The sequence below is a fragment of the Pteropus alecto genome, unplaced genomic scaffold, assembly GCF_000325575.1.
Source record: "Pteropus alecto unplaced genomic scaffold, ASM32557v1 scaffold75, whole genome shotgun sequence".
NCBI classification, from domain to species: Eukaryota; Metazoa; Chordata; class Mammalia; order Chiroptera; family Pteropodidae; genus Pteropus; species Pteropus alecto.
This window is the reverse complement of record NW_006440638.1, coordinates 5,309,324-5,336,326: the sequence shown is the minus strand read 5'-3', so window position 1 is coordinate 5,336,326 and position 27,003 is coordinate 5,309,324. Positions and strand designations below refer to the sequence as shown.

The 27,003-nt window shown below is 36.8% G+C and overlaps 1 protein-coding gene, 1 long non-coding RNA gene and 1 pseudogene across 7 annotated transcripts in view; all 3 read left to right on the top strand.

Annotated features, from left to right (window-relative positions):
- LOC112484325 overlaps positions 1–3,720 on the top strand; it is a 5,155-nt gene extending 1,435 nt beyond the window's left edge. Inside the window, exons 2-3 of one of the 2 annotated variants that reach the window (XR_003048001.1) lie at positions 1,991–2,048; positions 3,362–3,720. This is a non-coding gene — a long non-coding RNA (uncharacterized LOC112484325). Of the gene's footprint in view, positions 1–1,955; positions 2,049–3,361 lie in introns of both variants that reach the window. The other variant, XR_003048002.1, reaches the window with a different exon arrangement.
- A 3,827-nt stretch (positions 3,721–7,547) lies between these two features.
- On the top strand, positions 7,548–12,430 carry LOC102880779 (annotated as a pseudogene).
- LOC102893597 (phospholipid scramblase 2) overlaps positions 12,309–27,003 on the top strand; it is a 27,633-nt gene continuing 12,938 nt past the window's right edge. The window contains exons 1-5 of one of the 5 annotated variants that reach the window (XM_015593638.2): positions 12,309–12,610; positions 18,197–18,220; positions 20,858–20,938; positions 24,287–24,573; positions 25,954–25,996. In XM_015593638.2, coding sequence (XP_015449124.1) covers positions 18,208–18,220; positions 20,858–20,938; positions 24,287–24,573; positions 25,954–25,996 — 424 coding nt within the window. In that variant the 5' untranslated portion in view covers positions 12,309–12,610; positions 18,197–18,207. The other 4 variants (XM_006917457.3, XM_025050747.1, XM_006917459.3 and 1 more) reach the window with 4 other exon arrangements.

Below are 27,003 nucleotides of genomic sequence, written 5' to 3'. Positions count from 1 at the left end.
GGCATTCCTTCCACACTGGGCAGAAATCCACAGACTCAGCAGTCGGATCAGTTGCGTATTTCTGCATAAGTGGCAGTCCAAGAGGAAGATATTTCCCAACATTCCAGTAATGGTTTCCAGAAAGAGCAAACTAAAGGTGATGAGACAAATTTTTAGTAGGCATATGGTGAGGGAGGTCCTCCCTTGCAATCATGGCAACAGTGGTAGTTTCATCCTTATTAGTTAAAATATATGCAACCTGTGGATTATGGGCAAGCAGTGTATACTTACCATGTTGCCTGAGGCGGAAGGATGATTTGCAATTTGAGCAGGTGGCAAGAGACCATGCTAAGCAGCCAATTATAGTGACCTTTAGTATTGGCTTTTGACTGTCATACCCAGAACATTTAGGCCAGACTCCAGCATGATCAATGGGGACCACTTTAGCTGGCCATCCACACCTCACTTTCTGGCAAAATGTGTCCTATCCAAGTGTCTCTTGGAGCTCTTCTGGTTTGATGTCTCCAAGAGCTCTGAACAGTAGTTGACATTGACCCTTTATCAGCTCTAGCATTAAGACATCAGGCCATAGCTTTTTAACAGACATAGTTAGAGGAATGTTCTGTGTAGTAGTTCCAAAGCACTCGTAGGGAGCCACCCCATGCTGGTATCAGCCAAATTTATTTTCCTAACCACCTTAGCAATGACCTTTGCCCACCTGTGTAAGGTGGATAATTGTAAAAGAGTACATAGCTGTGCCTTTAAAGTACCATGTTTCTTTAGGAATAGGGACTGTGCCTTCTTTCATTAATGAGGGCATCTCTTGTGGGAGCTCAATAGGAGGAGCCAAAATGGTCTCATAATACATTGGCTACAGAATGGCATGTAACTCATTGCCCAAATAACTTGTGGAATGAGTACTGAACTGTTGCAAATATGCATGCCATTTCTGCAGACTTGTGTAACAGTTGAAGTGGGTCTTATAAATAATTCTTCTATCTACACCTTGACTGGAGGGAAGTTCTTACTGTAACTAGCTATTCTATCAAGACATTTGATCTCTGCCCCCTTTTATAGTTGGGACCAAATGCCAAGGGGCTTTCACTTCTTTTGCTGTTTTTGCCAGAATGCCTAGCCCATGCCTTCTGGGGTTACTGAAGCATCTGATCCAAATGGCAATCTCACCTAGGAGATTCCAAAACCTTTAATCCATTTGACGAGTATTTTTACTTTCTCAACATTATCCTGTTGTTAGGCTCCCCAGTCCCACCTACATCCCTGCTTAACTAGGCAATATAATGGGTGAAGACATTGTGCTAAGTGGGGTATAAAAGTTTATCAATACTCAAGAATTCCCACAAAATCCTGTACCTCTTTTACATGTATTGGTATGAGATAGGTTTGTACTTTGTCTATGAAAGCCTTAGAAACAGCATTCTTACTCAACCATACCTTATTTTAACTTTATTGCGGTACCTGCATCTTGAATTCTCTGCAGATTCTCTGCCCATTCTCTCTGTTGTAAGTGCAATGTTCTCTGTAGCAGAGGCAAATCTTCACAAGTTAACATTATGTCATCGATATAATAAGTTCATTTCACTGAGGTCAGGAAAGAAAACAGTGACAGGTTCTGAGCCACCATCCCTTGGCATATGGTGAGGCTATGCAAATAGCTCTGAGGGAGCACTTGGAAAGTATATCTAAAGTGGGAAACATATTTCCTAATAGTTTCTTTGTCATTGTGAAGGCATCAGCCTTGTGGCAGGAAAAGGCTTCAACATATCCTAAAAATATACATATACCAACAAAGATATTGATAACCCATAGTAAGTGTCACTTCAATGAAGTCCAGTTTAAATGTACTTTGGGACATAAAGAAATGCAAAAAACAAAAAATGAGGCTTGCCGGGCAGCCTGGAAAAGCCAAGCATCCATCTTGGGTTTCCCACGGCCCTGACTATTCCTTTAATTTACAGCCATTGTTTACCCATCTTAATTTCTTTGATTCAAGATCAGACTATCATCATGTTTACAAGGACATAAGGATGGCAAAAGTCTGGCAATGTGGGGTAAGTTTTGTTAAAACAGAATAGACTTTATCTGCATAGGCCATAATGTGACACTCAGGTTCAGTCATTTTAGGGTGTGACTCAATTTTGATGACATCTTATGCCAGCACATCTCAGATTTCCAGAAATTTCACACAATTTCTGGAATCCTTATAAGGAAATACAACATAAAGAAGAGGCTCAATGATACTTCTTATTTGACAATACTTCTTGTGTAATTTCAGTACATCAAGACCTAATAAGTTTAATATTTCTCTTGTATATGGAAATAAATCTCTCTGAGGTAGTCCAGGGGCCCTCTGGAACATCCCAAAGCCATTTCCAGGTCAAGAAAAAGCCTCTAATTTTGCATCAGTTTACTTTTGATTTTAAAATTTATGTACTTAATTAAATTCATTCTAATCTTATTCAGTTGAACCATGCAGAATTTCCTTTTTCAAGATTCCTTTCTACAATCTTCTACAACTTTCCGTTTTACCTTCAGATGTTGTACTGTATTTTCTCTTTCCTTGAAATAACCAGCCTCATTTTAGGACAAAATTACTTTTGTTTCCCTCAAAAATGCATCTCCATAACCTATACCTTCTGTTACCATAAACATATATTATTTTTCTTTCATCTTAATTGTAATTCTTTAGCCTTTGATAACTCTACAGACATGTCAGTTTTAATTAAATCAACAAACTTAAACTAGATTTTATTTGCTAAAAATTAATATTAGATCATGTGAACTTGAAAATCATTTAGGTTAGTTTATTTCCTGAGAATTTTTGAATAGCCAATTTATATAAGCACTTGTTTGTTTTTAAGCCAATTCAACATAGCTGCTGAAATTAGCAATACCATCTCAAGGTAGAAAATACCACACAAATACAACACATATATAGATGCACATGATCATTACAAACAGGTGCAAACAGAGGCTTCATGGTTTCCATAAAAGAAGTGAGATCTGTTTAAAGGACTTTCCCCCTACACACCTCTATCAGCCAGTCCCTATGCTAGCAGAGTTGTGGACATTCTAACATATTTTTCTAGTTCAGTTCTTTTTTCTATCTTTCTAACTCTTGCTTCTGCCTCTAGCTTGGTGTAAGTGGCCAACCAAACTACCCCTAAGAGGGATCAGCCTACAGCTATGGCCATAAATTGTCCTATCTTTTGGGGGATCCCTATACTCACATGCTGGCCTCCTATGCTCAAAAACCCTGGCCAAATCTCCCCACATAGAAATAGATGGCCAGCTTGGAATTTCCCCTAGAGACAGTGGGCTTTACCCTGACATGTTCCCTTTTCCATGCCTGTTTTGTTTTCAGGTTTCCAATTGTCCGACTGTGGGGCAAAGATATAATGGCCACTATAACAAGAAGTTATCTCAAGACCAACAAATGAAGCAGGCAACTCTGTAGAATATAATAGGATTTGTTGTAATGTAATTTACTTATGGAAAGATTGGGTAAGAGCAGAACAGATGACCTAGCAATTCTGCATAGATTATTCTCAGGTACTAATAATTGATAAGACAAAGGGACAGGAATGCAGTAATACTGGAGGCCGTAATTCCTGGTGGTCTTATGATAGATGATTGTTTATAATTGATACCATCACCAGTTTGATATTTATTATGGTTGTCATGCTATTCTGGCCATTACTAATAAAGATATTGATGGCTACATTTTATGGAACAAGATAATCTTCAATTACAAGCCTTGCTAAGGACAGTGAGGTTGGTCAAAGGTCACAGCATAAAACAAAAGATAAAATCTGGGACACAGATATAGTTGGTTTTATTCACATCTACATTTATATAACCTACTAAGCTTCTTTTCTCATAATAGAAAACTTTGCCCTACTTCATATGAATCTGAAGCACCCAGATGTCAGGACCTTTGCTTACTGCTTGCCATGAAGCCTATTATATCAATCCCGCTTTGGGGTTGTGGGACTCTGAAGCTCCTGGCTTCAGTATTTGGCCTATACAAAAAAGAAATAAGAGTAGTAAAGAATATTTTAGAAGAAATATACTTAAGATCCTTAGTGATATAATGCTTTTGAATAAAAATAACCTTAAATAGCTTAAAAAGCCAGAATCGTGAGAGCTACAACCATAGTATGAAAGTAAAAGGAAATAAACCCCACCATGCAGAAGAGAACAGTAATAAAGAAGTTTGCTTTCAAGTATATAATCAGATGAAGAATAAAAACAAATATCCTTAGAGAGCTCATAACCACAAGCCAGCCTTCACATAACAAGACATCTGGAACTATGTGAATCCAGGAACTATGTAATATGAAAGAGAAGTAAACCCCATTATATAGGAGGGAAGAACACAGAGGAAATTTCCTACTCTTGACTTTGGATATGAAAAAGATTGTGTGTGTGTGTGTGTGTGAATTTATGTACATATATGTGTATACATATGAATTATACATATATATTGTTATATATAATCTTTAAATGACTTTAAAGAAAAAGCATTACTAGAAATAAAGAGAAACCTTCATAATAATAAAGGTTCAATTCACTAGGATAAAATAACTACTCTTAGTTTTGCCTAATCATATAACCACAAAATATAATTTTTAAAAGTTAAAAAAAAGCGAAATAAGCCAGACTGAAAAATTTGAAACCACATGATATCACTTATATGTGGGATATAAACCTAAAAGCAACAAACAGAGACTCATGGACATGGACATTAGACTCATGGTTACCAGAGGGTGGGGGAGAGGGGTCAAATATGTGGCGACAGAAAGAAATCTATGGGTGGCGAACACGCAATGCAATATATAAATGCCTTACTGTTGAACTGTACACCTGAAACTTAATGGAATTCATTAAACAATGTCACCATAAAAAAAGAAGCTAAAACAATAATAGACAAATCTATAATTATAGTGGGAGATTTTAATATTCCTCTAATAGAAGAAGCAAACAAAAAATGAGCTAAATAATAGCAAGATTAACGCATTGACTTAATACACAAAATACGATACTATACCCACAACTGAAGAGTACACCTATTTTTCAAGTAATTATAAAATATATACAAAAATTGGCTGTGTCTTGAAGGGCCAAAATGGAAGCCTCAAAAAATTTCAAATGATCGAAACTATTCAAGGCATGTTCTTAGACCACAATACAATTACAAATAAAAATATGACCGAAAAATCCCTACTTCTTGACAATTTAGAATAAACAGGTGTCAGATATTCTGGTCACAATGGTGGAGCAGGTAAATGCTGTGTTCACCTCCTCCCCCAACTACATCAAAATTACAAATAACTTATAGAACAACTATCATTGAGAACCACTTTAAGACTATCTGAAAAGAAGTCCTATAACTAAGAATATAAAGAAGAAGCCACTATGAGACTGCTAGGAGGGGCAGAAACACAATGGGCAGGTCCCATGCCCACAGTGTGATGATGATTAAGAATCAAGAAGGAAATCTCAGCTGTGGAGGCCCTCCTTGAGGAGTGACGGATCCCAGCCTCACACCAGGCTCGCCAGCCTAAGGTACCAGTGCCAGGAAGAGGAGTCTCATAATATCTGGCTGTGAAAAACAGCAGAAATTGCATCTAAGTGCAATGAAAAGCTGATGGAGAGCAAGGTGTCCTTTTAAAGAGCACAAACACAGACTCACTCACTCACAAACTCACTTGAAGCTCCAGTGCAGGGGCAGCAAGCTAAAAAGCATCAGAGATATGCAGGGAGGAACTAAATTGACTGGCTTCAGGGAGAGGGTTGGAAGGGCAGGAGTCAAAGAAGCTCTCTCCAGGGACAAAAACACAAACAGGCACTGTGTTCTTTTGTTGAGGTCTCTCCCCACTCATCTGGCAGGCACAGCAAGGAGCACCAAAACCTTGCTTTCCCTTAACCTGGCTAACACTGTTCACCCTCCCTTGGTGAATCCCTGAGACCCTACCACACCCAATTTACACACCCAGCCCTAGCCACTTTCAGTAGCTTTTCCACAAAAGCAGCCTGCCTCAGCTAAAGATGCAGATTTTCCTAAAATCTCTCAAAGGTCCGAATCCCAAACAATCAGGGGTTGGTCTTGGTGTGCATTGTACCACTTGCTAAGCAACCTCACCTGGCACAAGGGGCAACTGATCTTACCTTGCATTGTAACTCCCATAAGTTGGCACAAGCCTGGCATAAGCTGCAGCCAGTATTGGCTTGGAATGTAGCTTCAACTATGCGGCCACAGCCTAGCAAAATTGTTGGCTGGCCTCAGCTCACATTGTGGTGCCCAACAAAGCATCCCAAACTCAGAGCTAGTGGTAACCAGCCTCGGTTAACAGCATAGCCTCTCCTAAGCACCTCCAAGCCCAGCACAAATAGCAACCAACTGCATTTCACTTTGTACCTTCCACCAGGTGGCCCTAAGCTGGGTAAAAATGACAGCTGACCTTGGCCTGCACTGGAAACCCTCTTAAGAGGCTCTAGAGCCAAAAAACCTGGTGGCCTGCTTCAGATCACATCATATCACCACCCAACCAGCTCCATAAGCAACACACCCAAAGAGCAGACTCACATATCACAGAGCCCTGCTAAGGAGACTACTATTCCATGAGATCAGCCCTAACACAACAAGCTTGTCCAATGTAGTTACAGACAGCTTTCATAGTCAGTTAGCCTGAGGGTCAATCTCACCCACATAGAAACAAACACAGGGAGTCAGCCAGAATAGCCAGATAGCCTGAGGGTCAATCTCACCCACATAGAAACAAACACAGGGAGTCAGCCAGAACAAGAAGACAAAGAAACATCTCAATTATAAATAAATTAATTAATTAATTAATTAATAACAAGGACAAAACTCCCAAAAAAAGAACTATATGAAATAGAGACAAGTGATCAGCCAGAGACAGTTCAAAACACTGGTTATAAGGATGCTCAATGATCTTAGGGGAAGAATGAATGAACTCAGTGAGAACCTCGACAAAGAGAGAAATCATAAAAAACAACCAATCACAAATGAGGAATACAATAACTGAAATAAAGAATACATTAGATGGAATCAACAGAGGATTACATAAAGCAGAACACTGAATCAGTGATCTGGAAGACAAGGTAGCAGAAAATATACAATCAGAACAGCAAAAGAAAAAGAAATTTTAAAAATTGAAGATAGTTTAAGGACCTCCAGGACAACATAAAACATGCCAACATTCTCATCATAGGGGTACCAGAAGGAGAAGAGAGAGAGAAAAGAATTGAAAATCTATTTCAAGAAAAAATAACCAAAAAATTCCCTAACCTGACAGAGGAAATAGACATATAAGTCCAAGAAACACAATGAATCCCAAACTGCATGAACCCAAAGAGGCCCACCCCAAGACACATCATAATTAAAATGTCAAAGGTGAGAAACAAGAAGAGAATCTTAAAGTAACAAAAAAAAAGGCAGTTACCTACAAGGGGGCTCCCATAAGACCATCGGCTGAAACTGCAAGCCAGAAGTCATCAGCACAAAATATTTAAAATAACAAAAAGTAAGGCCCTACAACGAAAATTATCCAGTAAGTTTATCATTTAGAATAGGAAAGCAGATAGTTTCCAAGAAAAGAAAAAGCTAAAGGAGACGATCGCCACTAAACCAGCATTACAAGAAACATTAAAGGCACTTTTTTAAGTAGAAAAGATAAAGAATGTGAATAAGAAAATATGGGAATGAAAAAATCTCACTGACGAAGGCAAACACTTAGAAAAAGCAGTGGATCAATCAATTATAAAGCTAGAACCCTCTGTCCCACCACCCAAGATGCCAAAGGGAAAGAAAGCTAAGGGGAAGAAGGTGGCTCCGGCACCTGCTTTCATGAAGAAGGAGGAGATGAAGAAGGTGGTAAATCCCCTACTTGAGAAAAGACCCAAGAATTTTGTCATTGGACAGGACATTCATCCCAGAAGGGACCTCACCTGCTTTGTTAAATGGCCCCGCCATATTCTGCTGCAATGGCAAAAGGCTATTCTCTGTAAGCTCCTGAAAGTGCCTCCTGCGATTAACTAGTTCACCTAGGTCTTGGACCACTAAACAGTTACTTAATTGCTTAAGCTGGACCACAAATACATAGCAAGAGTAGAAGCAGATTGTTGGCTCAGGCTGAGGAAAAAAGGTGCTAGCAAAAGGGATGACCCCACCAAGAGACCATCTGTCCTTTGAGCAAGAGTTAATTCTGTCACCACTTTGATAGAGAATAATCAGCTGGTAGTGATTACACATGATGTGGATCCCATTAAGCTGGTTGTCTTCCTGCCTGCCTTGTGCTGTAAGATGGTGGTGGGGGCGAGGGGGCGTCCTTCTGCATTATCAAGGGGAAGGCCAGGCTGGGGCATCTGGTCCACAGGAAGACCTGCACTACCATCGCTTTCACTCAGGTTAACTCAGAAGACAAGAGTACTGGCTAAGCTGGTAGAAGCTATCTGGACCAATCAGAATGACTGACATGATGAAATCCGCAGTCACTGGGGAGGCCCCAAAACTGGTAGCTCTCATTGGCAAAGCGGAAAAGGCAAAGGCTAAAGAACTGGCCACCGAACTGGGCCGAGTGTACACTGTTGAGTTTTCTGTATATAAAAGTAATAAAAATTCTCCTTCAAAAAAAAAAAAAAAAAGCTAGCACGAAGGTTAAAAGACAAAATTAGGAAGAACATGTGTAATTACAACAATAATTAAGGATATACACAAACATACCCACACAAAATAAGTGAAAAATAATAACAAAAACAAATGGAGGGAGTAAAAATTGTAGTGATTTTAGAATGTGTGTGAACTTAAGCAACCATCAACTTAAAATAGACCGCTATAAAAATATCTTCATATATAGGAAGCACATAGTAACCACAAATGAAAAATTTATGGGATGCATATAAGAAATAAAGAGAAAGGAACACAAACACAGCACTATAGAAAGTCATCAACATATGAGAGCAAGAGAATATGAAAGCAACAGAGAACTACAAAAAACAATCAGAAAACCATTAATAAAATGGCATTGACCACCTATCTATCAATAATCACTTTAAATGTAAATAGATTAAATGCTCCAATCAAAAGACATAGGGTAGCTGAACAGATAAGAAAACAAGACCAATATATGCTGTCTACAAAAGACCCACTTCAGATTAAAAGATACACACAGACTGAAAGTAAAGGGATGGAAAACGATATTTCGTGCAAATAAAAGCAAACAAAAAACAACTGGAGTAACAATATTTATATCAGACAAAATAGACTTTAAAAGGGCTGTAAGGACAGACAAAGAAGGGCATTTCGTAATGATAAAGAGATTAAATCAATAAGAGGATTAACTTACATAAACATGTACACGTGCAATGTAGGAACACCAAAATATATAAAACAAATATTCACGGCCATAAAAAAAGAGAAAGACAGTAATACAGTCATAGTAAGGGACCTTAATACCCCACTGACATCAAGGGATAGATCACCCAGACAGAAAATCAAGTGGCCTTAAATGACACATTATACCAAATGGTTTAATGGATATTTTACAACATTTCACCTAAAAGTAGCAGAATATACATTCTTTTTAAGTACATGTGGAACTATTTCACGGATAGACCACATGTTAAGCCACAAAACAAGTGTCAAACATTTTAAAAGACTGAAATCATACCAAGCATCTTCTCCTGTCATAATGGTATGAACTAGAGATCAATTACAAGAAGAAAAGTAAAAAATATGGAAATGCATGAGGGCTAAATAATATTGCTACTAAGCAATAAATGGGTTAACAATGAGATCAAGGAAAAAATCAAAAGATTCTTTGACAAAACTGAAAATAAAAGCACATTGACCCAAAAACTGTGAAACACTGCTAAAGCCATTGTAAGAGAACTATTTGTAGGAATACAGGCCTACTTGAAGAAACGAGAAAAAAATCTCAAGTAAACAACTTACCCTCATACCAAAAAGAATTGAGAAAAAAAAAAAAAAACAGACAAGGCCCAAAGTGAGTAGAAAGAAATTATAAAGGTCAGAGCAGAAATAAACAAAATAGAGTCTGAAAAACAATACAAGAGATCAATAAAACCAAGAACTGGTTCTTTGATTGGATTATCAAAAGTGATAAACTTTAAGCCAGACTTATTAAAAAAAAAAAAAAAATGAGAGAGAGGGCACAAATAAACAAAATCAGAAATAAAAATGAAAACTAACACCAAACACATACAAAAAATTATAAGGAAACAATATGAACAACTATATGCCAACAAATTGGACAACCTGGAAGAAATGGATAAATTCCTAGAAATATACAATATTCTAGGGCTGAATTAGGAAGAAATAGAAAATCTGAACAGACCAATAACTGCTAATAAAATCGAGTAAGTAATGAAAAAATTCCCAGCAAACAAAAGCTCTGGACTAGGTAATTTCACAGCTGAAATTTTACCAAATGTTCAAAGAAGAATTAATATCTATTCTTACTGAACTAATTCAAAAAATTGAAGAGGGAGGGCTTCCAAATTCATTATATGAGACCAGTATTACCCTGAGACCAAAAACAAATAAAAACACTACAAAAAGAGAAAATTATAGGCCAACATTACTGATAACCATAAATGCAAACATCCTCAGCAAAATATTAGCAAACTGAATTCAGCAATACATTAAAAAGGTCATGCACCATGACAAATTTCCAGTTATAAAAATGGACACAGGGATGTAAAGTACAGCATAGGAGATATTGTCAATAACTATGTATATTGTCAAATGGCAACTAGACTTATTGGGGTGGTCCGTTTATAAATTATATAAATGTCTAATCACTATGTTATACCCCTGAAACTAATATAATATTGTATGTCGACTATTATTGATAAAACAAAACAAACCATTGTGTCCTGATGTTAAGAAAGAAAAGAATAAATAAGTGTCAAGGAATAACTTATATTGGATGTCCTCGAGAAGAAAAGCCTTCTAAAATAAGATGCAAATCCCAGAAGTCAAAAGTGAAAGGCACAAATAAAGATGATTAAAAATTAAAATTCTGTATTGTTAAAACAACTTTAAATAAGATACAATCCAGAGGCCCACTGGGTCTTATTTAACAAATGAGGGATTCAATTCATAACATATAAAGAGCACAATGAATCATGTCTCAATCCATCAGAAAACTCTATATTATAAACATTTGACATATCACAGAAAAAAATGGTAAAATGTTCAGTAATAATATGAAAATTTACTCAATATTACTAACAACCAGAATTAATAAAAACAATAATAATGTAATACTTGCCAATCAGAATAGCAAATATTTAGAAATGATATTCAGGAAGTGGAGAGATGTGGTAAAATAAGCATTCTCATACTTTATTGGTAGGAGAACAAAATAACAGGTTTTATAGTGTGTATAGAAAGATATGTACAAGGATGATGATTACAGCTTAATTTGTAATTGTGACATTGGAAGTAAAGTACACCTCGGTGATTAGATCATTGATACAGTTCTGTATTAAAGGCAAACAAATTTCCAAGGTATATCATAAAGTGGAAAAACATTAGTGAATGATTTGTAAAAAAAAATACTATGCATTTTTGTATATATAGTATTTATTGAGCGCTTATTCTGTGGCAAGCATCGCTCTAACCTTTTCGTATATTTTACTTTTCTTAATTCTCAAAAAAATCCTACGAGGTAGACACCGTTACTACCCTCACAGATTAAGAAAAGAGACAGATTGTGATTTGCACAGTCACAGAAATAAGAAGGGATTCAAACCAAAGTGGTTTGGTTTCCTCCCTCCTTTTTCAGTATTATTTTCTCAATTTCGCTATCCACCTGCTTTCCAACTCCCTTTTCTCCTGCCACCTGCCTCTTCTCATAGTAAGTTTTTAAATGTCTGTCAACAGTGTCAAGAGGAGAAAAGGGTGTGGGGGGGCGGGGAGGGCGAAAGTATGTTTCATTTCTTTTCTCAACATTTGGCTTTATTGTGTTGCTTTTGTAAATGAAAAATTTTAAAGAAAAAATTAACGAATCCTTCCATTCAATCCAACAAATTATTGTTTACTGGAGGGGCCTGAAAGACTAAACATTCTAAACACATCTGGTCAATTTGACTCTTAACAGTAATTAACATCGTCTTGTGGAAAGAGAGGGAGAGACAGAGACAGGGAGAGACACAAAGAGCTAGAGAGAGAAAGTGAGACGGCACCATAAAGAAAAACAAGCTTGACCCTTCCACATTTATACTGTGAACCGCCCACAGCTCCCAAGCCTTAAAAGCCAACAGAAATCTAAGGTATGGAGGTCCAGCTCAGAGTAAAGGAAGTTCTCAGGAGCTTGGTGCCTTCAACCCCACCCTGGAGGCGGATACACCGCCCGATAAAGACTTTCCAAGTTACAGCTAGTAACGTCCCAGTTCCTGGTTGCCCTTAGCCGCACAATCAACGTTTTTGGATTCTCTACGGAGAGCAGGAAAGGGGGCGAGGGAGCCACCTCCGCGCCACACTCGGAGAGCCGTCTCGCCAGCAACTCTGTCTCCACCCTCCTCAACCACACGGGGCCGCAGGAGCCCGCGCGAGGACCAGGTAGGCGAGCCCTTTTGTATTCATAGGCTCCAGGAAACGAAACCGAGAACCATGATTTCCGCGCTGAGGTCGCTCGGAGACCCCTTCCTGGTGACTTTAGAGAAGGTTGCGTAACGAGCTGCGCTGGGCCCTCAAGGGGCCGAGGGGAGGAGAGCAACCGCCCGGCGCCAGGGTTACCCGACCTCGTCTCGCCCAGCGCGGCTTCCGAGAAGCAGCAGCAGCAGCCACAGGTGGGCAGGCGGCGTTCAGCGTTAACAGCAGCGGGGGCGCGGCGCGGCTCCCAGGCCTGGCGCGGGGCTCGGGGGCGACTTGTGCGGGAGGGGCGCGAGGGCTGGCAGGATGTGCTTGCGTCGAGGTTGCGGGGTAGCTGGCGGGGATGTGGGGGGGCTGGGTACCCAGCGGCCTCGGGAAGCCGTCCCGGAAGTGGAGCAAGGGAACGCGGAGGGGCCGCAGCTGGCTGGGCGGTACCCCAGGCCAGTAGGAACCCTGCCAATGACAGGGTGTTTCTTGGCTGATAACCGCCTTACAGGCTTGGCTTACCTTTGTACATCTCTTCACAGCGCGGACAGCGCCTTGAATGAGAGAAAGAGCCTGGGCTCACAAGTATCTGCCAGCATATTGGCAGTGTTAGAAGGGTCGATTAAGAGAGCCTGCTAGCTGTCATTTAATGGTAAATATTAATTAAGAATATGGCTGAAGCCCAAAACTATGCTAGGCCCGCTGGAACACAGGAAGAATTGGGAAAATAGAGGCGGTTTGTAGCATAGAGACAAAGACCATTATCTCAGGAATCCACCTGCCTGTCTTTAATCCTGTCTCTACTATTTAATATCTAGGGACTCAATGCCAGTTTTTCATATATGTCCCTTCCTTACGTCATCTCTTAAATTGTGTAACTATTAAAAGAATTACAAGATTTGGAGTATTATATTTGGCAAAGTCCCTATTTCTCCAGGCTTACTATCTGGCTCTCATGTGGTTTTATTTATACATTTATTCCCAGAAGTCCTGGCATGGTCACTTCCCAGTTCCAGGAACAGACAGGAAGCCTAGTTTCTACTCGTTTAGCAATGTTAGGTACATGGTTAGTACTATACAAGTGTCACTTGCTTAGTGTGAAGTGTCAGGTGATTTGGGGTCCTCTCTCCCTTGAACTTTTGTAACAGCAGAGGTTTCTCTTAATACCACTCTGATGAGTATGACACTTTTAGGACTTTGGACACTGACCAGACACAAGGGCTTTTTTGAAATGATTAAATTTCTGCAGTTGGATAGAAAAGTAGCATGTGAAATAGCTAGAGATTAAGCAGACTTCACTTCTGTAAAGGAGGTGTTTTTTTCTGCCTGAGAGGAATAAAATAATTCTGAATCAATAAGCACCAGTAAAATACCTTGTTCGGGACAAGACAGGCCCTGCTCTGGGCTTTGAGAGCTTAGAGTGCAGCTGGAGAGACATTAAACATGTATGAACTGTCTCCTGTATACCTCTCCATCCTCATGTCTAATGATCTCACTGTCTTTGGTCTGCAACACAGACCTTACGTTCCCTTGAATGAGACAAGCTCTCTCCAGCCTCAAAACTTCTACCTATGCAATTCCTTAATATCTCACCTCCCCGACACGTCAATGGCCTGGTTGATTTGAGGCTTCCTTCAGCTCTCAGATCTGTCTTTCTTGACAACTCCCCCCCCCACCCCGCCCCCGCACCCATCAACTAGTGTCCCGATAACTATTATAACACCATTATATTCATTTATAGCACTTAGGGTATTTTTAATAATATATTGTCTGTCATTTTGTTCTAGTGATTGTTATAGTGGCTTACATGCTCTCTGCCTTCAATCGGTATTCTTTGAAAAAAAACACAAGCTCTATATTAGGTGAATATTTATATACATATTTATACATGTGCATTTATGTATGTTGTATACACACACACTATTGCACTTTCTTAAATTGCGCTAAATTGAAAAAGCCAAAGTACTGTAGTTCATCAGTACTAATAATCGTGCTTTTTTCATTTTCCAAATTTCGAATTTAGTAAGTGCTTACAAAAACTCTTGCCTGTCCTGGTAAAAACAAAAAGGCCATGAGTAGATTTGAAATTCATAAGAAAGATGCCATAAAGATAGTCTTTTAACAAATTTTACTGAAACTTGACAATTTGAGAGATTTTTTTTCAATGAATCAAAGACATGAATACAAATGACATGAATCACAAATCATTTTAATTCAACTAGTTAGTGAGCTGTATAACATTAAGTAACCATTCACTCTCTGGGCATAATTTCTTTATTTATAAGGGGGATAGAAAACAACTTAAATTTGTGAGGGAGCTCTGAGAAAGGCTTTTCAGGATGAATAAAGCAACCAAGCTAGGATAACTGACATAAACTTTAACTTTTGTTTCTTTTGTCTTTTTGGTTTACTATTATCATTGTAGAACACTTAACTCTCGGTTGGTCCCAGTTTATGTAATATCTACTTTTTTCTTCAAGGTTTATTTTAAAATGCTATCCCAAAGTGGTTCTGAATATTTTTGTTTTGTTTTCCTGAACATAAAATATAGTAGTGGATTTTTAAAGGAAGACTCCCTGGTACCAGATGTTTTGCATTTATAAATTGGTCTCAGCGACCCCACTTCCATCCTATACCTTGCACATATGGTGGACTGATGTACTCAAATGTTCAACAACACATTGGCCCACTTATATGTGTAAACTCATCTGTTTTTGTTCTGCTCATCTTTTACCAAAACCACAGTTCAACAAATGTTTTTGTTCTTAGATGTTAATTAAATCTTTTTAAATGTACAAAATTTACCTATAAACAAGCTGAACAACATGGAAATGATTTTATTTGTGACTTACCTCAGCAAGTGTTGGGTTCTCTACTTCCTGTGCCCAGTTTCTCCCCTCTTCCTAGCCTACTGTCTCATTCTCATTTATTCATAGGAAGTTAGAGATATAGAATTCTGTGATGTTTTTAGAGCGGTAACATTTTGCTAAAGTAATTTAGAACATATATCCCCATCTGATGAAAAAAGTTAACTGCTGTATTCTTAGGCAATTAAGTAAATTTGGATAAATAATCAAATCTAGTTTTGCCTAGTTTATAGACAGGTAGTTTCAGGATTTTCCAAAATGAGCGATGCTTCCCCCTTGGATTCCAGATTTTACAATACTTTTTGAAAGCAATGGGATAGAAATTCCAGGACCCCAAGAGATGGTTAAAGGGTTTCACTGTAATATGAATTGTGGAACCATAACATATCCCTAGTGGTAGAAGTTTATAATTAATTTTCCAGAGCAGCAATGAGCCTTATGATATCTGACTGAATAATTTTAACAGAGATATACTTATATTAAGACAGTATATGATGTCTTAATCTCCTCAGAACCTCTCACTTAGTAGGAAAAAGTGTGTAGTAATTGGATTATAATTTATAGTTTTGTATTTGTCTTGAAGCAATTTAGATTCCAGGGGTATGATATATAATATGACTTTATTAGAGACTTCTTTTCTTTTAGTATAGGATAAATATGATTTTCTCTTTTTTGAAGTCTTTTTGGGATTTATTTCTTATAGGAGTAGTGGGAGGCATTATTTAAACATTATCATGTTAATTAATTAACTAATTAATTCACCCAAGCCTCAACTCAGCCATTTCCAAAACCAAGTGACATTATGTCTTAACCTCATTAAGTATGAGAAAATCAAAAGATTCTTAAAACAGCAAATGAGAGGACAAGGATGAACATGGTGGAAATCTTCAATCTATAAGGACTTTCTTCTACCTGGCACACGTACAGGCACAACTGTCACTTAACATTTTGCACCAGAGCTTATGACATACTGTTTTTCATGCTTGAGATATTATGTAATAGCAAAAATTCTAAAACCTACAAGAGAGTGAGGACTTAGATTTTGTTCTGCAGTAATTTTCCTAGCAAATACTCGTCCTCACAAACTTTTGTTTTAAGACTCAAAATAATGTAACCAAGTAGGAGAGAAAAGAGCAAATATGAACAAATGAGCTCTGTTTTGGGGTCTGTTAATTTTCTCTTCCTTGGATTTCTGTGCAAGGAGGGAATGATCTCTGACCCCAAGAAAGGTAAATACTCCTGTATTCATAGTTGGTACTTATTTGGCAAGAACTTGAGAACTTATGGCACTCCATTGCTTAAGAGCCTCCACCTGTTACTAACGTGAGCTACAGCATGAATTTTCTCTTTCTGGCACATCCTTTCTTTCTGATTGACACTGGACTTCTCAGATTCAAACAACTAAATGTCAGAAAAAAATATCTTCTAATTAAAACTATTTAATTGTTTTAAGTAAAAAAATTTTATTTTAATAATTTTAAAGTTACACACACACACACACACACGGGATGTGGGGGACTTGCCTGTGTTCCTCCTGTAACAATTTATCCTTAAAATGAGTGCCTTTCTGACATTGTAGACAAGGGGAGAATGATGGAAACAATAGTCACTTAAAATTGCTGTTAAATTGGTTAAAGGCCATAGAATATTTTTTAAACTAATCATATTAAAGAGTGGTGTCCTACGAGCAACAAGGGATAGATAACAACTTTAGAGATGTCCAGTCTAGCATGTTAATTAAGGGATACTACCTATTTGTACTCCAGAACTTTAGTCTTTTAACTTTACAGATCTGTTAAGGTACTCTTAGCATATTTTAAGGTAATAAGTATTACTTTTAACATATAGTCTTTGATCATGGATATAGAGGGATCAGTTAACTTTTATTTACCATTTAAGACAACACAGTAGGAGGATTTAATAAAGTGGCAGCCAAGACTGGAGAGGGCCTGTGCAGTGCAGGGCTAATTTATGTTAGTGTATGAGTGCGAGATAAAACAATTAAGTAACAGAGTTTTTGCCTCATGTGTTAATTGTAATTAACAGGCATACAGGGGGTTGGGTTGTAAAGTGGAGAGATAGGGAAAGTAGTGACTGGATAGTAGAAAAGAGTAGGATAGGATCAAGGCACTGGAGGGCTGAAGTACTGAGTACAATATTGTTTTGTTTTGTTTTGTTTTGTTTTGTTTTGTTTTGTTTTGTTTTGTTTTGTTTTCTCTAGAAGTAACTAAACACAAAGTTTTGGTTGGATTGTCATGGTACTACAACTATGACAACCCCTGAGAGTGTGTTCTCTGGCTAAAAGCATGTTTTAAAGCATAGAACAAAGGGTCAGGCCTTTTCAGATTTACTGTTCAAGCTGGACAGAACATGTCCATAGGACACAAAATATCCAGAGATATTTGCAGTAATGTGACCTTATAGATAGCCTTTTTCCTTCTTATGCTGAACCATACCTGGGGCCCAGTCTCACGCTGTCCACCATGTGGGCTGACCCACAACTTCTGGAGTCCTAATTAGAAACATAGCAATGGGGAATGGATCAGGACAAAGGGTTTATTTAAAATGACCAGATTCTGATAAACTAGAAAATAAGGGAATATCTTATGCATATGTATGGTTTCATAGTATCTTATTACAACAGTCGTATTTGACCAATAAAATTGTAGACAAGGTATTAACATCACGTCTTCTTTTTCAGAACTCTAAGTCATGGACAAACAAAGTAAGTCAGTTAAATTAAGTAAATTAAATATTTGCATTTCTAGTATAATGTTAAATTTGTTGTTAATGTTATTTGTCATATGTTTTATTCAGTCTCTGAAAGGACATAATTTGCTTTGTGTTGTTTATGCTCCAGAATCCAAAGTCTAATTCAGTGTTTTGACTATAGAGAAAATATATACAAATATTCACCATCACTAATTTTCCCTTAAAAAAATAAAGCCTTTGATAAACCTAAGAAATTTTAGGCTTACTAGAAAATATGTTGTATAATTTATACTGTATCCATCCAGATCAGTTTTCCCTTTTCTATGTGCATCTCATATACATAGAATACTCAAATCATATTAATTAACATAATAAATTTAATATGTCAGTTCATTGTAATAAAATACTCAGATACACCCCTGATATATATTTCATAACATGCACATGTGAATAATTTTAATTAAGTACTGATCATTATGTTCTGGCTTTTTTTTTATTCAAGAAAATTCTAAATAAATTGGGTATGACAAAGCATATAATAAAATACTTTCTCTGTTTAAAACTGAGGTTCTGGAGAGAAAAACAATACATATGGGGGAAAATATGAAAAATAAAATTGTGTTTTCTGAAAGGATTTATAATATGTTTATCTTTGTTTAGATAGCCAAAGATATTTATTTCTCACTACAGTGTCAGCCTTGCTACATATAATATCATTTATTAGGACCAGAAACCTCAGCTTTCCTTCAGGAAGTTTCGTGATCTTCTCTTAATGTTTGCTTTCTTAATTTAATTTTTTTTTACAAAACTCAAAGCCTTTTAAATGTAAATTTATATAGTATTAAGCTGTTTTTCTTGCTGTAAGCTTTAGGATGCTTCAAATCACTTGAGAAACATTCTTTTGGCCACAGTCATTGTTACCTTTTAACTCTTCCATTTTATATATATAAATTGTGGGTGTATGTATGCATAAATTAAAATGGAATGCATATATGTATATAAATATAAATAAAATAGCTTTACCACAATGTGACAGTCCTATGATTTTATAAATTATTTTAAGTTGTATTTCCCAAATCCATCCATAAATTATATGCTCTTTGATCTACCTGACCATTTGCCAATTCATGTTTTTTCTCTTTGTATGAATTTCCACTGAAAATTTCTGACACCTGGATCATTGCTCTAGTACCAAAACCCCAGATATGAGCTCTGATTTCTTAAATCTGTCAGATCATGGACATATGTGTGTTTACTATTGTTCAAACAATGATGCCTATTGAGAATTGCCAAAATGTGACATATATCTTTTAAGGATAAGTCTTTAAGTAAAACTTGAAATGTGTTGTCTTGAGATCTGTTGAGTTCATGATCCTGTCATCTTCAACACAGGTTGGGGGCAGAGGCTGTGGCAGAGCCTTGAGAACTAGAGAACTAGGAGCTAGGCCACTCAACTGAAGCTGAGAAACAGAAAGAACGGTTGGGATGGAATGGCTTGTGGTATATCAGAGATCTGTGATAATTCAGGGTATCTTGCAGTGTCTGTTCAGAGAAAAGCCAATATGGAAGTAGAGGATTCTCAGTATCCTGAATTTGAATAGCCTCCAGGGACTCCATTCTGCTGACATTATTATGAAGCCAATTGAATGGAGGAGAAAGGGGATCCACAGTCCAGTCTTCCTGTCAAAACCACATGTGTTGAGTGATCTTTGAAGGTTCATGAAAGAGAAGCATACAGGAAAAATATCACAACTTTTGACCAACTTTTTCTTCTATATTCATGCTATGTCTCCATAATTCAAAAAGAAATTTTTGAATTTACAGTTAGTAAGTCATAAGGAAAGAGAAGAGAACATGGTATAAGTGTAGTGTCCACTGGACCAGAAGTTCCATAAAGGCAGAACCAATGTAGCCCCAGAGCCTAACTCATGGGTGACACAGGAGACTCTCAGTAAATATTTATTGTCTGGCTGCTAAATGAATGACTAGAGAAACACAAATATGAAGAACTAGAGTTGAACCATTTGTACGTATATTAAGATTATTTTAGGCACATTGATTAGCAGATAACAATGTTTAATGTGTTAGTTTATTGTAGTTAAGTCAGTCATGATTTGTATAGGCCAAAATCAGTCATATATTGGAATTTCCTAGTTCCAGAGCAAGCATCAAAAGGATATTTAAATACAGAAATAGATACATTATTTTAAATATTTAAAAAATCCCTATAGTAATGATTATAGATATCTTTAAAATCATCCATAATCTTTCTATTACCATCCTCACATCCACCTAGTTTTATTTATCTTTTTCTTCACAGTCTATAGTGGTTTTAGAACAATATTTTTTCTAACACCAACAAAATCAGAGTATGGAAGTGAACACTCATCAGGCATATTTGAAAATTAGAAATTCAATCAACTCTGGTAACTCAACTCTCTTATGATATTTAAAAGGGAATTTGTTTGAAACAGGATTCTACTGCAAAATAACTCTGATAACAGGCATAGCTTTTGTTAAGAGAAGAATTCACTTTCTTTCAATATAGCACAAGATCATACAAATGAAACTTATCTATAGACATTGTATTTTTCTTCCTAACATATATTTTATTGAAGCAGATATATGTTTACCTCTTCTTGTATTACAGATGCGCAAATGAATGCTTCTCACCCAGGAACAAATTCACCAGCTGAGTATCCTCCTCAAAATCCTCCAGCAGCATTCCAAGGTAAAATATTTGTTTAAAAAATAAAAACCAAAATTAATCAATTGCTGTTATTTCCCAAAGGGTTTGTTTCTGTCTGTATTTATTGCAATAGTGCATTTTGTTAAAAGTGCAATGATGAACCTGGGAGCTAGTTCTTGATTTGTGTTGTTGACTATATATTATCATAAATATCATTGAAGTAATACTTATACAAGATAGTAATGGTATAGAGTTATTAAAAATCGTAATGAGTTTACACTTAGCCAATGAAATATAAAGCTGCATATAACTTAACTCCCAAAATATACATATTAAATAAAATACCTAGTGGGTTGCCTATAGTCTAGTCTTTGCACTATAGCCAGTGAGCTTAAAATACAAATCTCTTCATATTACAGAGAGTATTCAGACTCTATTGACTTCCTGTTGCTTTTAAGCTAGAGACCAATATGTTTAATTTGGCCACCAGGTCCTGGAGTCTCCCTTACCTTCTCTTTAAGTGCCACTTAAACTATCCTTATGTTTTTATTTTATTTATTTATTTATTTATTTTTTTGCTGTCCTAATTTGATGTTTTCTGCTTCCTTACCTTCCATATTGCTGATTTGATTCTCTGCTTTATCAAATTTACTCTTGATTCCCTCCAATGTATACTTTATTACAGTTATTGCATTCTTCATTTGTGGTTGGTTTTTGTATATGTTTTCTATCTCCATTTTTATGTGTCCTATCTGCTGAAGTTTTCACTAAGATCATTGAGTATCCTTATAACCAGCATCTTAAACTCTGCATCTGGTAGATTACTTGTCCCCAAGTAATCTTTTCCAGAGCCTTGTTCTGTTCTTTCATTAGGACATGTTTCTTTGTCTCCACATTTTGTCTGCCTCCCTGTGTTTGTTTCTATATATTAGGTATAGGTGCTATGTCTCCTGGTCTTGGTAGAGTGGCTTTATGTAATACGTGTACTATGGATTGACCCTCAGGCTATTTTATTGTTTGGACTAGGCATGACTATAGTGGAGGAGCTGCTGTTCTGGGGCTGACCCTACAGAGCAGAATTTGCCCTAGCAGGACTCTGATGCCTGCCAAGTTTACCCTTTCATTGAGTCATTTGTGAAAATAACTAGGTGATACTCAAGCTCAGTCTGGTGGTGCTAGAAAGCGATCTACAGATGTCATCCATCTGTGCTAAGCTTGAAGGTCCTGGGACAGGCTAATCTATGAACCGAGGCTGGCTGCTACTAATGCCGGGCTTGGTGTTGCTTAGCAAGAGATATGGGACACACCAGGAGAGATGCTTCCTGTTTGGGGTTTGTGAACCCTCAGGCTATTTTATTGTTTGGACTAGGCATGACTATAGTGGAGGAGCTCATTTTTATGGAAAAACCACTGGAATCAGTTTGAGTGGGACACAAGTTGGGTGAGATGGGTTCTCAGGTAATCACAGAGGTGAGACAGTTAGTGTTAGCCCAGTTGATGGAGACTAAGATATGGTCTGCAACCCAAAAATGGGGAGGGCTCAACAAAGGAATGATATCTTCTGCCAGCATTTCTGCTCCTACAGCTCCCGCCCTCAAGCCAGACAATTCAATTCCTTCATGTGTGTCCATGGTGCCTTTTAAGCTACTTTCTCAGTGTTGGAGCTTAGTCAGTCAGTCCATGGGCTGGCTCTTTAAGAAGAACACCTGGGACTGTTACAGTTCTCTGTCTCAGTCAGCCATAAACTCTGTGGGTTTTCACAGCCAGAAGTTCTGGATACTCCTTTTCCTAGCACTTGTGCTCCGGCATGAGGAGTCCGTTATGCAGCTGGGACCCTTCACTCCTCCCAGGGGGAACCTCTGCTGCCAAGATAATCCACCCCATTCTCAACTTCCAAATGGGTTGGGACCAACCCATTTCACATCTCCGCCTCTCCTACCAATCTCGAGGTGGCCTCTTCTGTATATCCTTAATTATAGGACTTCTGATCAGCTAGATTTCATGTAATTTTCCTTGACAGTTGTTCTGTAGGTTAGTTGTAATTTTGCTGTGATATCGAGAGGGGGCCAGCACTCGTTTACCTACTCAGTCTTCTTAACTGTCCAAAGCTATAGTATTTAAAAGAAATTAGCATATGTTTTCTCTATTCAAAGTCTTACTTTTAATGGTGTATATATTTTTCATCAGTGTTCCATTTAAAAGTATTTATAAATTGCCTATTCTAAGTATTAAATTTTGCAAGGCCTTCACTGTTAAAATATTGTAGAACACAGTTTTTTGAAATTATATTGCATTCCTATGGAAGTACTACTCTGTGCACTACACATATAAGCTTGTGAAGCTTCACTGTAGTCAAAATTCATGTGGACAATAGAGTATACACTTGTATATTTTTGTCCTCTACTATGCTTATTAAATACTTAAGACAATTTTCCCATTACAACTTCTTACCTTCCTTGGTTCTCGAACTGATTTTCCAGAGAGCTGAAGGTCCTAAAATTTGAAATTTAGATTTGTCACCTAAATATCATAATAGACTGTTTTGTTTGGGCTTGTTTTCTTCTGTTTTTTTTTTTTTTCTTTTTCATGTAGAGATTGTTAGGATTAGAATATACTGTGGTTAAAACTTCAGGGAAGTTGTGAACCCAGGAAATTACCTGAACAGTACTAGAAGAAATGACATGCCTTTACTTCTATATCAGGGTTTCTCAAAAGCAGCACTATAATATTTTGGAATGAGTAATTCTTTCTCTTTAGGGTGCTCTCTGGGCATTTTAGGATATTTACTAGCATTCCTGACCTTTATTCACCAGATGTCAGTATCATCCTTCTCTCTAGTTGTAACAGCCAAAAACATCTCCAGATCTTGCCAAATATGCCTTGAGGGGGCAAAACCGTTCCCAGCTATACATACAGGAGATACCATTTGTTGGAATTCCAGAATTACTTTTTTATCTTTTTTCTTTTTTTAATAGAGATCTTGGTTCTAAAACTTCTGGCTGAAAACCTTTATTTTGGGCCTTCTACTCAATGTCACCTCTCTTTTCCTTGAAGACGTTCCATAACGTTTATATAAATGACTCTAGATCATTGTTGATTTTCTTTTCCATTCTTAGGTTTCAAGCATATTTTCTGGTGATTTTCAAATGATAAGAGTAAGACTTGGGCCAACTCTATTCAGTTCTAAACCCTTCAGATGGAAACTGGACATGAAACCACAGATATTTCATTGAAAAATTTTTCTGAAAAATAAAAATAAACTTTAAGGTTCATAGAAACAGGAATTCTGAACTGAAATTTCAGTTTGTAGATAACTTAGGTAATCCTAAAAAAGCCAGTGATTCCATTTTTCAATGCAGTTACAAATTATTTCACTTGTTCATATTTCAGGACCTCCAGGACATACTGGCTACCCAGGCCCCCAAGCTGCCTTTTCTGGGACACAGACTGGCTACCCTGGCCACCTGGGTGCCTATCCTGGAACCCAGGTGGGCTATCTTGGCACCCAGACTGGCTATTCAGTCCCACCACCTAGCTATGCCGGTGCTGGCCCAGTGGGCTTTCTTGTTCAACACCAACCCATGTACCATCACCCAGGTGGACCTGCAGGAGTACCATGGATGCCAGCACCACCACCTCCATCAGACTGTCCACCAGGGTTGGAATATTTAAGTCAGGTAATTTAAATACATAAAACAATCCTAAAAAAAAATAATAATAATAGCATTCTGCTTCCATTTTACTTAATGTGATTAACAAATGACGAATTCACAAAAGACTGAAATGGTAAAATAGTTTTGATTGCTAAGTAATTACTCTGATTCTTCTAAGTCAAGTTTACTTTTAAAGTAAAATACAAATGTCTTAGGAAATTGTGTTTTCTATGATCTTGAATATAATCTATGATAATAGCCTCTAACAAACATACCATCTTCCAGGCTCTGTTTCTAAGTATATTATAAATGTTAACCCCTTTAATCCTTTTAGAAACTCTATGATATATAGGTGCTAATCTTATCATTACTTTATAGAGGAGAGCTGATGTTTTATGGAGAAGTTACATAATTTGCTCACTGTTAAAACACTAAGGAAGTGGGAATGGCTTTTTACTTCCGGAATCTTGGTTCTATATCCCGTGCTCTTTAATCCCAACACTGAGTAATTTTCTAGAAGTTAGAAAAAACATCCAGCTCAATTTACTGTTGAGTTTCAATAAGTGGTGCCAAAAAAAGAGTTAATATTTTGTATGTGCTATAACTCGCTTTTTATTATAATTAATAAAATTACATTTTTATGATGCTTTGGTTCTTTGAAAGACTCAATATTATTAATTCTATCAATAAAGTAAGAAATTCTTAATTTTAATGTAGTGCATGATAGTTAATCTCAGCAATTTGAGGTTTTATATTTGGTGTTAGAAATCTGGTAGGTAAAGTGGGAATATGAAATTCTATGTGTTTGGTCTATAAACCAATATTCCTATGAAATTCAACAGTTTTAAATGAATTAGCTTTCTTATTCATGCTCTGCACTAGTTTAATTTCCCACAATTTTCTTGGGAAGCATATGCCGTGAGAAATTATAGCAATTCATAAACTCTCCAAGAAATACCCTAAATAGACTTTTTTTAAATGTCTTACAAAACCTATAGAGAAAGTTATCACCTATTACAAATGATGCCAACTACACTTAAAAAGGAAATATTATATTTGTAAAAGCACATTTTAAATGTATAAAAAGGTCTTAATATTTCTTATGTCTTTTCTAGAAGGAACTTTTTTTTCTAATTTATATAAGGATTCTAGCGTAAGTCAATTTTATATGACCTGAATTTGCCCACATAGTGAGCATATTCAGTAGATTTTTTTGATTAAAACTATATTAACTTTAGTTACACCTAGAAGTAATATAAACTCTCATTGAATATTGATACGCTTTGATATATATTGATAATTGATTATATACATTTTTAATATATAAGAACTGTAATGTTATTTTGGTTGGCTTAATAAACGTGATATAAAATTTACAGCTTAATTTTTTTTTAACTATAATAGATAGATCAGATACTGATTCATCAGCAAGTTGAGCTTCTGGAAGGTATGTATTCTTTAAATTGATTATATTTCCGGAAAGAGAAGACATTTTTTCAGAAAAAGGCATATCAACAACCACAAATATAACACTTTCACTGATGTAGAATGATTAAGTCTGGTTATTACAAATGTCTCTCATCATGATAATGAAATGATGATAATTATCAGCAGCTTGTTTCTTGAAATTAGGAAGCAAGTGATAAAATACTATTATCTGGGCATCTGTCCTCATGATATAGATCCTAACTAGCAGAAAACCAATCAAAACTTACTTCTACTCCCCCCTTCTCTCTAGAGATCATTTCAGTGATTTATCACTTTACCTGACTATCGCTTCAGTTGTTTTCTCCCCAATTTGTGATAAACTTGAGATCGGCGCAGAGCCACATGCAGTAGTACAGATACCTTAGTATACTTCCAAAGTGAATACATTTTTTTGAATATGGATGTGTATGTTTAGAAAAATCACAATCCTGAGTTTAGATGAACCCAGTAAATCCTTTACTCCATGGGCTGAGGATTATCACCTTGGATGCTGGAGGACGCTAACCAGCAGGCCTAGAGACTGTCTTCCTAGAATAACACTCTTATATTCGGGCCTGACTCCAACATATGTCACCTTGGGTCCAGTGCGCCTCATATATAAGGAAAACTTCGGAAGCCACTAGATGTTTCAGAACTCCTTCCAGAAGAAAGAGAACCTGACTAGATTCATAAACCAGTATCTGTCTTCTAGATACAGAGGTTAATGAAAACTCTGCTAGTTTTTAAACTATATCAATTAAATCCTTCTTCACCTCTTTGCAAATTTATTTCTACTAGTAGAATTTATAATATGAATTACACTAATTGGTAATAGATTTGGTTAGAATGTACAATTATCTATTGTTTTTAGATTACTTATAATATATGTTGTTAGATATTGATAATGTTCTCGTTTTTGTTTGTTTAAACTAAGATTTTTCTGGAAATGAGCACTTCGATGTTGGATAATTTGTATTCTAAATTTTT